This window comes from Cyprinus carpio, chromosome A5, assembly GCF_018340385.1.
Source record: "Cyprinus carpio isolate SPL01 chromosome A5, ASM1834038v1, whole genome shotgun sequence".
In the NCBI taxonomy this organism is placed as follows: Eukaryota; Metazoa; Chordata; class Actinopteri; order Cypriniformes; family Cyprinidae; genus Cyprinus; species Cyprinus carpio.
In genome coordinates, this window is record NC_056576.1 from 28,857,736 (window position 1) to 28,873,686 (window position 15,951).

The 15,951-nt window shown below is 38.2% G+C and overlaps 2 protein-coding genes across 3 annotated transcripts; both read left to right on the plus strand.

The window, feature by feature from the left end:
• Positions 1–220: 220 nt before the first annotated feature.
• LOC109075187 (keratin, type I cytoskeletal 18-like) lies at positions 221–12,043 on the plus strand. Of its 2 annotated transcripts, none has more exons than XM_042756765.1 (10): positions 221–358; positions 655–1,082; positions 1,223–1,305; positions 1,413–1,569; positions 3,421–3,585; positions 3,719–3,844; positions 5,569–5,786; positions 5,928–5,953; positions 10,643–10,754; positions 11,101–12,043. In XM_042756765.1, exons 2-10 carry the CDS (start codon positions 687–689, stop codon positions 11,141–11,143), a joined length of 1,326 nt encoding a protein of 441 aa, XP_042612699.1. In that variant the 5' UTR covers positions 221–358; positions 655–686; the 3' UTR covers positions 11,144–12,043. The 2 variants fall into 2 exon arrangements, with proteins under 2 accessions (XP_042612699.1, XP_042612701.1); XM_042756767.1 differs by having other exon boundaries at positions 226–358; positions 658–1,082.
• A 1,299-nt stretch (positions 12,044–13,342) lies between these two features.
• LOC109075189 (zinc finger and BTB domain-containing protein 26-like) lies at positions 13,343–15,935 on the plus strand. The gene is made up of 2 exons (XM_019091125.2): positions 13,343–13,472; positions 13,720–15,935. Exons 1-2 carry the CDS (start codon positions 13,407–13,409, stop codon positions 14,956–14,958), a joined length of 1,305 nt encoding a protein of 434 aa, XP_018946670.2. The 5' UTR covers positions 13,343–13,406; the 3' UTR covers positions 14,959–15,935.
• Positions 15,936–15,951: the final 16 nt, after the last annotated feature.

Here is a 15,951-nt window from a genome sequence, read left to right on the forward strand (position 1 = left end):
TAACTTTAAAACATAGAAAAATTGTAAGTCTTACTATGCCTCTTAGCAAAGGTTTCATCAAATAAAGGTAATGCATCACATAATTTGTTACTGACAGTTTTCAAAGACAAATGTACAATATAATCTGTGGATGGTGCTTTGGGAAATTTTTTATTGTGTTTTATCGGTTTCAGCCAAGAATAATCCTTTTACCTGTGGAGGGATGTGATTGGACGTTGACTTCCATAGTCAACAGCTCTTCAGGAGGAGTCCAAGCATAAATACTCTGACTCACCTGAACAAGTACAAATAAAAGCCACCAGTTCTTCCCTGGACAAAACCACACTCAGGTGCTGCACTACATTTGGACACAATCCATGTAAGTATTACATTTCTTATTCACATTTTTTTTTTTTTTGCCAAGACTTTTTGTCATTAAACTGCAACATTTTTGTATTTTGTAAAAAATCTGTAACAGCCAACAGGTTTTCAGGATAATTTTTCCAAATGTAATTCTTCACTGCAGTATAATATTAAATAGCATTAAATATCTGTTTAATGAAGAGAGTAAAGCAGAGCTATTGGTATTCTGTGTTTTCATAGTACTTTTCATATGGCATAAGTGAACAACAAGCTGCATTTAGACTAACAACCAATGAATATTTTTTTCACCAGCAGTGTGCATACTCTCTGGTTCTGCAAGCACCATGACCTCCAGCTTCTCTGCGCACAGCCACTCTCTGGGACGCCAGCCGTCTTTCTCCAGCATGTCTATGCGTGACAGTGGGGTTCGGGGACGCTCTAAAATCCCAGTGTCCCTCTCCTCAGGCAGTACTCTGTCCCTGTCTCGTTCCACTTCTCTGGGAAATGGCTTAAACATCCTAAGCAACTTCTCACTGAATGGTCTAGGAGCTGGTGCCAGTGACAAGGAGACCATGCAAGGTCTAAACGACCGACTTGCCAGCTATCTGGAAAAGGTGCGTTCTCTGGAAAAGTCCAATGCTGACCTGGAGCTGAAGATTAAACAGCTGATGTTGGAGCGAGCACCCAAGGGTCACGACATTGAGGGACTGATGGCTCAAGCACATGCGATTGGACAAGAGGTTTGATGATCTAGTGGAACTAAGAGTTCTGGTTTTTGCTTTGGTTTTAGTTGTTTCATAGACAAGAAAGCAGAAGGAATGTTCAGTGATGTCATTGCATGAGATCTTTTATTAGTTAACATCACACTTCTGCTCTCTAGGTGAGGAAAAAGACATTGGAGAATGCTCGTATAATGCTGGAGATTGACAATGCCAAGCTTGCAGCGGATGACTTTAGGGTCAAGTGAGTTTTGCCTGTAATCCCTGAGAAGATCCATCGTGAAATGTATTGTAATATTTTGTACTAATTTCTAGGTTGAAAGGTTTATTATATTGTTTGTTCATAAACAGATGGGAGGCAGAAGCTACTCTTTGTCAGTCGGTTGAGAGAGACTGTCATGCTCTGAGACGGGCAAAATCTGATCATGATCAGATCATCGCAACCCTTCGAGGAGACCTGGACAGTCTGAAAGAGGAGCTCTACTTCCTCAAGAAGAATCATGATGAGGTTAAACACATAACTGACACAAAAACATAACATTAATAATATTAATATAAAAAATGCCAAAGACCTCAGCTGTGTGGGAGCACTTTAAATTAAGTGAGGACAAGACAAAGGCAGTGTGCCAAATGTGCGATTTGAAACTGGCCTAACACTTAAGCACATCATGTTTGAAAAAGCACTTCAGTTTTGTTAGTACGCCTGTAGTATATTGTTGGTGTAAAAAAAAAAAAAAAATTAACTGCTTTTATCTGGCATGGTATTCAGTAATTTTACATATGATAAAAACGTGCACTTATTTTGCTTGGAAAATACTTGCTAATGCAGCAGTCATAAAAAAACAAAAAAAACAAAAACGTAGCCTACAGTAGCCCAACCTAATACTAATTTGTCTAGTCTATATTAAAAAGTATTGGTCTTAATAGACCAGTGTGTTATATTACTAGTGCAGTGCAGTGTCCATTCTCGGAGCATATAAGAATGGCTCGTGCTGTTCTGTAATTTATTAAAAGTTTATTCATTCTAAACGTAACCAAAATGCGACACTGCACTCCTTTGGTGTAAATAGAACGCAGCAGCAGCTCCCTCCGAAGCTTCGAATATTCGGTGTTGATTACTACCGAAGCTCAAAAAATGGTATTCGGACCAGCCCTAGTTTGCACATAAATTTTTGCATATTGTAATGTACTGTAATGTACAACATGGAAATATTAACTGCAACTAAAAAGTATTTGCATATGCACAGATTTGGGAATCCTGTATATAATTTATATACAGATATGTTAGCTATATACAGGTCCTATATATAAATAATAATATATAAAAAATTCATAGTGAAAATAATTTTAGTCAGAATATACTATTACATAGATATTTTTTTCAGCAAGATTAGGCCTTATTTCTTTCAGTGGTCATTCAGACAAATATCAAGCCTTTGAGTGCAGCACATATAGAAACACCCTTTTCAAACTGTTGTCTTTAGATATATAGATATAGATATATAGAGCAATCAGTGTGTAAAACACACATTAACACACTCACACCCATGTACACAAACAAATAGAGTAGGTGAAGAAGTGTTTGGTCAGACAGGTGTGGCTCCACTCAAATGTAGCATTTAACCCTAAACAAATTAACCACTTTAAGGTTTCTGAAAGGTTATGTTTAAATATGAAAATGAGGCATTATCTAATTAAATTGGATATATTTTTATCACTTAATAAAGCAATATAAATTAGAGAGTACTGTCAACAGGCAGAAAAAAAACCACACAAAAACTTATCACCATGTTTTTAGATATAAAATGTATAAAATCAGGCAAATGAGGTATGAACAAAAATCCAAACAAAAAATATTAAAAAAATATATTAAAGTGTATATTTCTTGTTCAGTGCAGGAGAAAAAAAAGTTATTTAGAATAAAATCTACAGATGCAAATAGATAGCAAAAAAAAACAACAACAACAACAACAACAACAACAACAACAACAACAACAACAAAAACACTTAGATTTTACTTTCCACTAGTCTAAAAATTGTTATGAAAAGCCAAAGTGTAAAAATTTTTTACGAGTGAATGAAAAAACAATGTTTGTGCCTGTAGTGTCTTGCCTTAAAGAAAGATAATACACACTTTAAATAAAACCCTTCGCAAAAATATGGTTGTTCGATTTTAAATAATAGATACACTGCCGATATACTAAATATGAAAGGTTAGTATTTCTGACTATCATTAACTGGGTATCATTCAACTAGTAGCTACATTTGATATTTTGCGATCTATTGCAATTCACACCTTTTAAGTGCTTAAGTGTGCAAATACTCTTTGGGGAGATTTTAAATGATTGTCTCCATGAAGGAGAAGAACACAATGAAGTCACGTCTAGCCAATGAGCAAGTGAACGTGGAGGTGGATGCAGCCCAGGGCCCAGACCTGGGAGCCATCATGGCAGAGCTAAGGGTGCAGTATGAGAGCATTGCACGCAAGAATAAAGAGGACACTGAAATGTGGTACCTGAAGAAGGTCAGAGTACAATCCAACACAGACGCCACTGCCAACACACCTGAATCAGCTATTTATAAACTGATGATTTCACTGCAAACACAGGTGTGTTTGAACTAATATGTGTTCTGTGTGGTGTGTGTATATGTGACAGCTGGAGACTTTGCAGTCGGAGGTGAAGGAGAGTAACGAGGCCTTGCGATGTGCTCAGAGTGAACTCAATGAAAGACGACGCTTTCTGCAGGCATTAGAGGTGGAACTGGACAATCTGCGCAAACAGGTGAAAGATGAATGAACATTTATCCTAAAATCGTTGCAGTTTGTCTATGAAATGTCCACTAGAGTTGGTAAAAGTGTGACTTTTACTTTTACTGAGACAAATCAAGAAGTTGAAGTAACCAGTTAATAATAGATGTCAGTGTATGCTTCAGAATACTGGAACACTGTGGACAGCTGCATCCCATAAGTTCCAGGAAAGTCTCACAATTTTTTTTGTTTTCTAAACTTTTCCAATTGTTTGGATTGTAATGAACATGCTGCAAAATAGAAATTTATAATGAAAAATATTTTCACTGTAGTGGAAATCAGAACAGAGTCAAAAAATCAACAGATATGATTTAAAAAAGAAAAATTTAGATCTTTCACAAACATGTCAAAACCTGATCTCAGCTTATATGTTGAAATTCTATATTTTTGGTGCATGTTCATAAAGTATGATAGGGATTTCAAACTTTATGATGCCAAGGAGCCCCAAATATGATGATCACCTTCCTAAAATAAGAAAGCTTTGTTCGTATATTATTGTTCATATTTTTAATTGACAAAAATATAAACTATTATTGATGATATTTATGTTTAATAAATTAAATCACTGACTTGACTTAATAATTGGCAATGTCATCATACTAAACCAAACTGTAAAAGTATTATCTGGATTATTTTTTTTTTTTTAGATTGACAGTGCATCTGTATCTGAGATTAACACTTTACACAAGTCTTTATCAGTAAAGATTACAGCATCAGTAATAATATATATATATATATATATATATATATATATATATATATATATATACATATATATATATATATATATATATATATATATATATATATATATATATATATATATAAATATATAATTTCACATATTTAAATATTTTCAGAGATTTTTTATAGATCCTGAAATGCTGCACCCCAGTTTGAAAATTATACATCTCATATGTTCTTCTGATGCAACCAGACTTTCGTCACCTGGAAAGAGGGAAGAACAGTGTCTCGTCTTTAAAATGTTCTAAAGTATTTTTGAGAGGTTTATATACAAGATAATAAAGGCAAATTGCTTACCTACTTTTCTTTTCTACTAAAGAGAAAGTTCCCTTTCCAAATGTCTTCTAGAGTGGACAAGATTGAATTGCTTGAAGTCAAGAGCGAATGGAAAAATACCTCTTCCCAACCTTCTTATGATCATTTGCTTATGTTAAATTACTCATTTGTAAATCTGTTTGGATAAACATCCTTCAAACAGTCAAATCCTCTATCCTGTGGTTAAAGGTCAATAAATATGTCAGGGAGATGTTTGAGGCATCATAATCTTGCAGAGTTTTTCTTTTTACCTTTTTTGGACTTACTTATTTAGCCTATAGTTTGTCAACAAATATCCAGAGAACGTGTCAAGGTTAGTTCTTCAGCACAGGAAACCACAGTCCTCTCCATCTGCTTTCCATCCTCATGTAAACAATGACCATATATGTTTACTCCTGTATTAAAAAATCACTTTGTAATACATGTGACGACAGTCTAAAAACACATTGCATCCTCATGGCCTGGACAGGTGATAAAGACTTTTCAGCAGGTTGTTCAGCTAGTAGTTCACACATACTGGTTATAGATCAGATAAAAGGAAGTCCTTCTCTAATTATGGATTTAAATTAATCATACTACAGTCTTGCATACTGTATTTTGGGCTCTCATTGAAAATGTTAATGTTATGATTCACCTCAGGTTGGTGTTCTGGAGGGGAACCTTGGAGAGACAAATCAGAAGTACACGCTTGAGATCGAGCGTCTTCAGGGCACACTCACACAGCTGGAGGACGAACTCTCACAGCTGCGCCTGGATATGCAGAGAATCAAAACTGATTATGAGCAGTTACTGCGTATCAAACAGAATCTGGAGCTGGAGATCGCCACCTACCGGAGGCTGCTGGATGGAGAGGAAGTGTAAGAACTGAGAGAGTTTTCTCAAAACTGAACAAAGCTTTTTGAAATGTTTTCTGTTGATATATTACAGTTCCTTAAGTATACACAGATAATGCTGAAGGAAACGTCTCTGATAACATTTGTTTCCTTCTTTTTTTTCAGGATAAAAGAGACACCCACTCTTAAAAGTAAGTCTGTTCTGAATGGATAGTTCTACTAAAAAACTAAAGATGTATTCAGTTTCTTGAATACATTAAAATCCTGTATAATGTTGATACTAATAGGGGAGACTGGGGTTTATTTGCATAAAATGCTTGGTTTCTCTAGCAGGGAATTTGTATGTTGCTTTCAGACATTTAGAACAAAATCATCTTAAACTATAATGTCCTATTATTAAAACTAAAATTACAATATAATCATATTTTTGTCACAGCATTTAAATAAGCGAACACAATAAACACTGACATACATTCAGGAAAGTGTCACCATGCAATATAAACTAAACGTCCAATTGAGGCAGGTTCCTTATCGAATGGTCTCTACTGTTGCGTTTAACATGCTTATGGGGAAACTCCTGTTTATGCTGATACTGAAGCCTGATTTGTTCATGTTCAACCCACCAAAATGGGAGAAGCCGACTGCTATTAAGTCGACTTAGTGCCATTCATTTTTCTCCTTCAGCGACAAAGATAATTTCCTCGCTGGACTCTGAAGAATGAAGCCGAAGCAAGTTCAGCTTTTTTTTTGTTTTCTGAGCAAATTTCACTGCAACATTGTTGCAAATGTCACACCATGAGTGTGACTGACACAGACGGGCACAGTGAGTGCATCGCTTGTCTGGGCAGTGCACACAGTGAGGCTGTGGTCACTGGGACTGAATGCTCTCAATGTGATAGCATGAGTCTAGCCCTGCTTCGCTTGTGGATCGCTTTCTTTCACAAAGGTTGTCCTCCCTGGCCTGCTCTCCCATTTCCTCCCACCTCAGAGAAAGAAAAAGCAGAGTAGTGGGATTCAGTCTGGCTTGCAGAAGTCATCGCAGGCCATGGATTTCTTCCTGCTGAAGCCATTTCGTTTGGCGGCTGCTTCAAGTCACCAGAAGGTTCCATCTATTCAGCAGCCTGCTAAAGCTGTGCCCTCAATGACCCAGCCTCAATCAAAACCTGAGCCTGGGGTTTCCTGGTGGTGAAACACTACCCGTTTCCCAAGCGCCAAGGACCCCACACATGAGTGACGCTGGATCCTGAACCTCAAAAGAGGTCTTGACCAATATGCAGAGAGGAAGAGGAGAGGGTCAGGTGCCGCCGAGGCCGGTTTTCCTCAAAGAATGCTCACGTCTGCTCTCCAATCCCCTGCCTAGCGCGTGATGGAAGTTCTGTTCAAATTGGACCTGCCCTTCAGTGCGCACCCAACAAAATTACTGTGGTAATTTGGATGCCTCCAATTCGGGTTGGGGAGCACTGTACGAGGGTAGACCACCGTTCGGATCCTGGTCAAACCTGGAGCAACACTTCCACATCAACTGCTTCGAGATGATGGCAGTTTTTCTAGACCTGAAAACCTTCCTACCAGCCTTAAAGGGGAACTACTCCCTGGTCTGCTCAGACAACATGATGGTGGTAGCCTTTATGAATCACCAAGGTGGTCTCAGGTCACGCTCTCTTCACAGTATGGTGCGACACCTCGTTTTATTGGCACAGTGCAATCTTCTATCACTGAGAGCAGTTCATGTGCTGGGAGATTGAACCAAGGAGCGGACATGGTGTTCCAGGGGCAATGTAGTGCCAGGAAAATACTACATCCTACATCCCCAAATGGTTCAAATAATCTGGTCTGTCTTCGGGGAGGCAGAGGTAGATCTCTTCAATTCAAAAGACAATTTCCACTGCCCAATTTACTTTTTGGAACAACGAGATGCCCTGGCCCATGAATGGCCCATCGCTCGCTTGTATGCCTTCCCCTGGTTTCCCTGCTTCCTCAGGTCATCAGATAGGTCAGGGAAGTCAGATGCTTGGTCCTTCTGTTGGCCCTACTCTGGAGGAATCAGACATGGTTCCCTGAGTTGATTTAGCTGCTATCGGCAGCCCCTTAGCTGATAACATTGAGGACAGACCTCCTCTCGCAAGCGAAAGGCGTGCACACATCCCATGCTCAAAGTATATGTGGCAGCCATCATAGCAAATCATGCTATCGTGGCTAGCCAGTCAGTCACATGGATCTAAGGGGTGAGACACCTCTTCGCCCTCAAATGGTCAGTCTTTTCTATGTGTACAGCCATCCGTCTTAGTGTGAACCTTTCTGCAAGAGCTACTGGATAAGGGGGTGCACCCCTTCCATGCCATCATCGTGGCTAGCGTGGCTAGCCAGTCAGTCAGCAAAAACGACCTTGTCGTTAAGTTTCTGAGCGGAGCTCGGAAACTGAATACGTCTCGTTCTCATACTGTACCGAACTGGTACTTATCTATAGTCCTCAGGGCCCTACAGGGCACTCCCTTTGAGCCGCTCCAGTTGGCCGACTTGCGGCACCTATTGCTCAAGACCGCCCCCCTTTTGGTGCTAGCGTCGGTCAAGACAGTAGGGCCTACTCAACCAGAGGGATGGCCTCCTCCTGGGCATGGTCCAGCAGGATTTCTATTTATGATATCTGTGTGGCCACAGGATGGTCATCGCCGTCAACCTTTACTAGGTTTTACAACCTAGACGTCCCTGCCCTCCAGGCACGGATTTTGTCTGCTTAATTCACCTAATCCTCTCTGTGAGGGGGAAGGGTTCTGCTATGTAGTCCCCAGCCAGGTGGCTTGGGTCTCATAATTAGCTTATGGTTTTAGAATCCCTCATTACGGGTGCTCCGGCTTAGTTCTGCACTTGCTTATAGCATGGCACTATTGGATACATTCCCAATAAGCATGTTCAATGCAACGGGAGAGACCATTCAATAGGGAATGCTCCGGTTACTAACATTACCTCATTTCCCTGAGATAAGGGAACGAGCGTTGCTTAAGCTGTCGACCTATAAGACTACATGCGAGTTGATAGCTGTCACTGACAGTCGAAAGATTCTGATGATTGCCACTCTGAGACGACTTATATAGCAGTCGTTTCCCTCCCTTTTAGTGGGTTGAAGTGTCATTTGTTCTAGCAGTTACACGAACATGAACAAATCAAAATCAGAGTAAACAGGAGTTTACCCATTTAAACTTTCCAGTTAAACACAACGGTTGTTAGCTTATCTCAGGGTACAGAGGTTACATTAGAAACTGGAGCATTTTTCCATGTGTGATATGTTTTAATACAATAGTTTAATTTTTACTAATAACTTTTGTTGACCAAAACAATGGTTTAAGATATTGTACATTACATATAGTTTTGTAAATGGGTATTTATTTATTATTTTTATTTTTTATTACTATTGAACTGTTTAAATTGACACTCTGTGTTAATGTTAGTTTCCATTGTCAACTCTACATATTTTTCCTGGACAATAATGGTGGAAATGTTTCAAATGTTTTAAGGTTTGCATTATTTTCTAAAATAAACCCACCTAAGAAATGTTCACTGGATTAAAAAGAGATACAATTAGCCCTACTCTCCCCTATAACAGTATCATTAAAGGGGTCATGACGTTGCTAAAAACAACATTATTTTGTGTATTTGGTGTAATGCAATGTAGGTAAAACAAAACAACAACAACATTATTTTCCACATAATGTACATTATTGTTGCTCCTCTATGCCCTGCCTTTCTGAAACGCATTGGTTTTTACAAAGCTCATCGTTCTGAAAAGCGAGGTGTGCTCTGATTGGCCAGCTATCCAGTGCATTGTGATTGGCTGAATGCCTCAAGCATATGACGGAAATGTTACGCCCCTTAACATACCGTGATGCCGTCTCCCGACACGACGAGACAAAACCAATAAAACCCATTACAAACGAGGCATTTGTTGCATCCAGTGGGGACATAATTACTGATTATGACTTATACTGTGTTTTTACATGTTGCATTGTATATTGTGCCATGTAAACATAAAACCATATCTGCATTTGTGATCGGAAAAACGACAAACAACAAGCGCTGCTCTACACTGCTCAAAACTCGTGTTTGAATCATCATTGGCAAATTCTTTAAATATGTAAACGTACTTACAGGCTGTGAGTCAGAAGCGCCAGACTGTCCTTGCAATATTGGAATTGCCCAACTTTATAGAAATAGCCTTTGTGCACAGAAGCATTGTAGGCTACGAAACAGTCCTCGTCCTCCGTAAAATATGCTGCACACATCTGAATATTTAGGTTGAACTATTCTGGAACAGTGTTGTAAATAAACCTTAACCACTGATTTCTAGTTGTGTCCTTTTTTGGAAGGCCAAACAAAGTAGTTATGCTTTCACAATGAAACACACAGCGACTCCACAACATGGTGGCAGCAGCAACAGCGAGAATAAAAGTTACACCTTCTTTCTTTGCGTGAACATTTGGGCAGCGTTATGAAGATCTTCCCACACAGTGACGCAGAGATGTGGGGGTGTATTAGAATGAGCCGTTTTAGGAGGGTTTGGTTGACTCTTTGGAGTGGAGACTTTAGTCTTTGCAACTTTACAGATCTTCTTTATGCACCAAGAGCATGTAACACTACAAAGAGAAAGAAAAAATTTTAATCGCATCATATGAACCCTTTAAGTTCAGTTATATTGTAGTTGTCAACAGCTGTTTGATAGTGTAAATCAGCACAATAAATTAGTTATAGTGAAGTGATCTCCCTAAAAAGAGCATTTGAGTTACCTGCAGTAGCATAATACTACATTTAAAGCACTGAACTTGCATAAATTCTCTATTTGAATCCAATTGCTCATAGTTTTAGCATTGTCTTTATCCCTTTTGTAGAAGAGCCTGAAGTGAGAACCAGGAAGATTGTGAAGGTGGTCACCCAGACAATGGTAAATGGAAAGGTGGTGGATGAATCCAGTGAAGTTGAACAGATTGAAGACCGAAAAAAGTGAGTCTGGCTCACAAATGTCACCTAGATTCTTGTGCTTTACCAGTGGTACACTTAACACAAGATATCACAAGACTAAACTCAGCGATCTGTTCATCACTTCACCAAAAAAACAAAAAAACAAAAAAAAAAAATAAAAAAAAAAAAAAATATAAAATACAAAAAAGTAATGATTCATCAGCTGTCTTGATTTTTTCTACCACCTCTTTTTCATCATGGTAGAGATTGTAATAACTTATACGACTATAAGCTACAGTACAAGACATACTTCTTCACATTCTCTCATAATTATTTGAATGTCTTGCATTTCTTTTCACTGATATTATTTCTTCTTCACTTTCTTTAGGTCTGATTCTATAAGGCGAGTCGCAGTAGAGCGGGTCATTTAAGAGTAGCACAGATCGAAAGTCACACAGTGAAACTAAATACATATGATACTAGCTGATTTCCTGAATGAATTAGGCCTACTTGTTTTAGAGACAGTGGAAGAAAAATGATATGTAGCTGTGGATGGGGATTTGAACCTGTCTGTTCACAGTGTGAGAAACCGAGCTAAAGGATGTAATCAAGACAGCCTCACTTTGATAATGATGACCGAAAAAGCCCTGACACCAAACCCCTGTAGTGTCAAATGTCTTGCTTTTGTGAGGCTTTCTGGGTGAAACAACTATTATAGTCCCAGCCCATCATAGTCCTTGTAAACAAGAGTTTTAACTTTGGTTTGCTCCACTATCATTGCCAGATATAAAACATTTTAAGCACAGCCAGACTGTCAGTATAGGCATTAAGTAATTCTGGCAATTTTACACAGGTCAGATTCATATATCTATTACTTGAAAATCTGAATTTATTATTCATTTTCAGTGCTGAACGAAACATAATACTATATCCAAAATACTGAATGAAATGTCTGTATAATTTTTATTTGTAGAATTTAATCTACTAACCATAAATCAAGAGGCAGTTAGCTCATTTAATGAAAATGTAACACTTATGTTAGGACAAGAGAACCGAAAACCATATTCAGTTATGCAATTTTTTTAATACGGGGTATATAATTCACAACACTGTGACATTTCTTTTTTTTCATCTTCTTTTTGGTGTTTATGGATGTGGAGTGCACATTTGTCAAATTAAGGTGTGTGAAATGCTCAGAGTGACAGCTCGGCTCTAGCACCCTGTGTATATTATCCCATCTAAACCATTGTGCAGATGAGTAAAAATACTGATACATACAATGAAGCCTTTACAATAAACTTTAGATGGATCAGCCACAGACTCTTGCTTGGTTTCTGTTATCCATGAGTGACTTATGAAACATCAGATGATTTTTTTCTGTCTTACCATTGTTTATGAACCACAGGCATTATTATTGTAACAAATGCCATTACAAGCTGCTGCCTGTTGGGCTATGTTACTGACCAAAATGAAGAGGGTTTCTGTGCAGCTGCTACATGTATTCAGTATAATGATCCTTCCATTCAGTAGAAATTTCTCAAAACGAGAAATCCCCCTTGTTTTTTTTTACAGCCCCCTTTCCCTCCACAGGTGGCCATAACAACAATTTCGAATACTGCTGTACTCTAAATGTATAATTTACTTAACAGACAATTATCAATATGATATAGCTGATTTAAAAAAAATAAATAATAAAAAGCATTAACCCGCTTCCATTTTACAACATTGCCTCCTTGTGGCAAGAAGCACACAACGTGGTTTGTTTTGAGTGGATCGCACTTTGAAATAATTAATTGTACTCAAGAAATCATCATCATTATAATAAATTACTTTTTTTTTAATATTCACGTGGGTTCAACAAAAAACAGCAAGATTAAAACGTTGACAGATTTATTTTTGCTACTAGCTACTAATAATAGGCTAGTAGCCTGCTTGTAAGTGGTTTCCACAGAGACAGTATGAATGGAAAGGTGGACTGTCATAAGTAATATGAAACCCTAAAAGCCTTCTCTAGAAATACTACTATTACTACTTCTACTAAAGTAATAGTACATTTATTATTATTACATGTATGTATTATTCAAGAGGCTTCCAAAAAAGCATGAACGGATTAACCATGGTTTTATTGTAGTAAAAGTGTAGTAACCATGCTTTTTGGAGTATTGATTACCATTTGTATAACCACAGTTTTACTAAAAATACCATGGTTAAACTATGGTTAGTCTAGCAAAACAATGGTTAATTTGTGGTTGGTTTAACTATAGTAACAGTGTTTTTTTTTTGTTTTTTTTTGGGTTTTATTTGTGGTTTGAACTGATATTAAACCTTAAAAGTACTTTAGAAATAATAATTATAATCATACTACTACTACTACTAACAACAACTACAACAACAATGTACTATTGTAATACTAAAGGGGTTTCCACAATAAATAAATTAAAGTCCAGCTAAGGCTGGTATGTTAAAGTTTCAGTATCTAATTACTGCGAACTATTCAAACCTTTGCTGGATTACATTTTTTTTATTGTACGGGATTGTAAATAAATCTTTCTTTCTGTTTTTCGTTAAGAAAAGTCAAATTAATCTTATTGCCACCTGTATTTGTGTCCTGCCCCTTTAAATTTCGCCGACCAATCGAGAGAGTCGGCACATCCTTTTCCGTCTCAAGCCACACACTAAACACACAGGCGCTGTATGCTCATCCCCAGGACAACAAAACACCCAGACAGAAACAAAAAACCCCAAAACAAATTGCTGCAGGTATTCATATTTTAAATAAACCCTTATATTCACCTCATTCCCGTGACGATGTGTCTACGTCGTCAGGTTTCCTCCATTCTTTACAGTCGTCCATCCAATGTTTCTGGTTTAGCTCTGTAACGTTACAGTTTCCAGGCCTGTACTAACCACACTAACATCATCGTGTACACTTCAAACATTGTGCTGTCTTGATATTATGTGCCTTTTAAATGTTTTAGCAAAATATGTTGTGTATATTATTTATTAGCGCACCATGGCTCAGGATGGGGTGATACTGCAATTCAACTTTCCCACATTCGGGGACTCCATGCTTCAAAAGATGGATGCTCTTCGTCGAGACAAACGCTTCTGTGATGTTGTGGTCCGCATCAATGACTTGGAAGTGCCTGGACACAAAGTGGTCTTTGCCGCTGGCTCCCCTTTCCTTAGAGACCAGTTTGTCCTTCAGGACTCTCATGAAGTGCAAATATCTACACAGCAGGATGCAGAGGTTGGACAGAGGCTTCTTCTGTCCTGCTACACTGGGACACTGGAGTTCCCAGAGCTTGAATTAGTACACTATTTAACAGTTGCTAGTTTCCTACAGATGGGTCATATTGTAGAGCAGTGCACCGAAGCTCTAAATAAATTCATAAAACCACACGAGGTCAAAGACGAGCGTGCATCATCCCGACAGCCGTCGAACTTCAGCTCACAGCGAGGCCAACCAGCTGCGGAGAGAGCATGTGATGAAGAGGATGAGGTGGACAATGATGGAGAAGATGACTTTGATGATGATGATGATGATGATGTGATCATACAGCCCAAGTCTCCAGCTGTATTTAGAAACTCTGAGAGCAACAGTAGAGGAGAGGAGAGTCCCATTAGCATCGTTAAGGTAGAGTCAATAGATGAGCGAATGCCTGATAACTTTCAAAGTCGCTCGAGTCGCTCCCCAACACTGCGCTCACCTGAGCCACAACACTCCCTAATAAACTCCACAGTGGAAACCCGGCCCGCCGAAATCGCTGTCAAGCCCACAGCTGAATATTCGCTGTCCCCACCTGGACCCAGTGTCTCCGGGAAAGGGAATCTTTGGGGATGCTCAAGGAATGCCGATAAGGGTATGCAGTGGTACCACCAGTGCCCCAAATGTGCTCGCGTGTTCCGTCAGCTGGAGAACTACGCCAACCATCTGAAGATGCACAAACTGTTCATGTGCCTCCTGTGTGGAAAAACATTTACCCAGAAAGGAAACCTGCACCGGCACATGCGTGTCCACGCCGGCATCAAACCCTTCCAGTGTAAGATATGTGGAAAGACTTTTACTCAGAAGTGCTCGCTGCTAGACCACCTGAACCTTCACAGTGGGGACAAACCACACCGCTGTAATTACTGCGACATGGTGTTTGCACATAAACCAGTTCTCCGTAAACACCTGAAGCAGATCCATGGAAAAAACAGTTTTGATAATGCCAATGAAGGCAGCTTGCTTGAAGGAATATAAATTCATATTAATGTCTAAATAAATTATATTAATATACATGACACAGACATAATTCTGTATAACAGTGGTTCTCAACTAGGAGGTCAGGGTCAACTAGGGGGCCTCAGCAAAGTTCCATGAGGAAATAAAGGCCCGTTCTCAGTAAGGATGATAATTATAACAATAAAAATATAATTTTAAAACATTATAAATGTAAACGGATAACTGAGTCCACACCAGTACTGTAACAATGATGCCACATTGGAACAATAATGTTGAAATCACTTTCACTATTTTTTTTTTCCCACAAAATTTTTCAGATGATATACGATTATAGGACATCAGTGCACACATTATTGTGCGCTGGTGTGGAGACTGATATAATTATGGTTATCTTTATAGTTATCATTCTTGGTGTGAATGGGCTTTAAGTGTTAAAATAATTTAAATTTAGTAAATATTAGCAGATAGTATTAATAAAAAAAACCCCACAAAAACAAAGATTAACTTTTTACATTTTTTAGATTATTTATTTTAAAGAAAGGACCAGAGGTACATAATTAACATAGGTACATAAAATAAGACAAAAAGATTGTGAACCACTGCTGTAAATTAATACACTAAATTACAATAACTAAATGAAGTGTCCGCTGATTGGTAAATAAATGTACAGTCAAAGTCAGGTTTAATGTCATTTTCTTTTTGCATATTGCAGATCAAGGGAAATGTATTGAGTTGATTTTGAATGCTGCTGTGGCATCATTTAGCTGTGTTTTATCTTTTGTAAAGATTAAAATATATTGTTAAAGTATATCTGCTCAAACCATATTTCAGTTTTGAATGCTAATGTATAACGTCCTCATTTGCAGACAGCTGTATTTGAACACTATTGTGCAACTCTTGGTCTGTAATAAATGTTTCCATGCTTCCATCTGTGTAAATATGCCAGAATTTGGAGAAAATTGCTGACTCACTAATAAATAAGTGCAGATGCTGCATGAATACAGTGGATGC

Coding starts and splice junctions, on each gene's coding strand:
- LOC109075187 (XM_042756765.1), top strand. CDS start 687: ATGACCTCCAGCTTCTCTGCGCACAGCCACTCTCTGGGACGCCAGCCG. Junction 1,306..1,412: donor GCGGATGACTTTAGGGTCAA/GTGAGTTTTGCC, acceptor GTTCATAAACAG/ATGGGAGGCAGAAGCTACTC. Junction 3,586..3,718: donor AAATGTGGTACCTGAAGAAG/GTCAGAGTACAA, acceptor TATATGTGACAG/CTGGAGACTTTGCAGTCGGA.
- LOC109075189 (XM_019091125.2), top strand. CDS start 13,407: ATGCTCATCCCCAGGACAACAAAACACCCAGACAGAAACAAAAAACCC. Junction 13,473..13,719: donor CCCAAAACAAATTGCTGCAG/GTATTCATATTT, acceptor ATTATTTATTAG/CGCACCATGGCTCAGGATGG.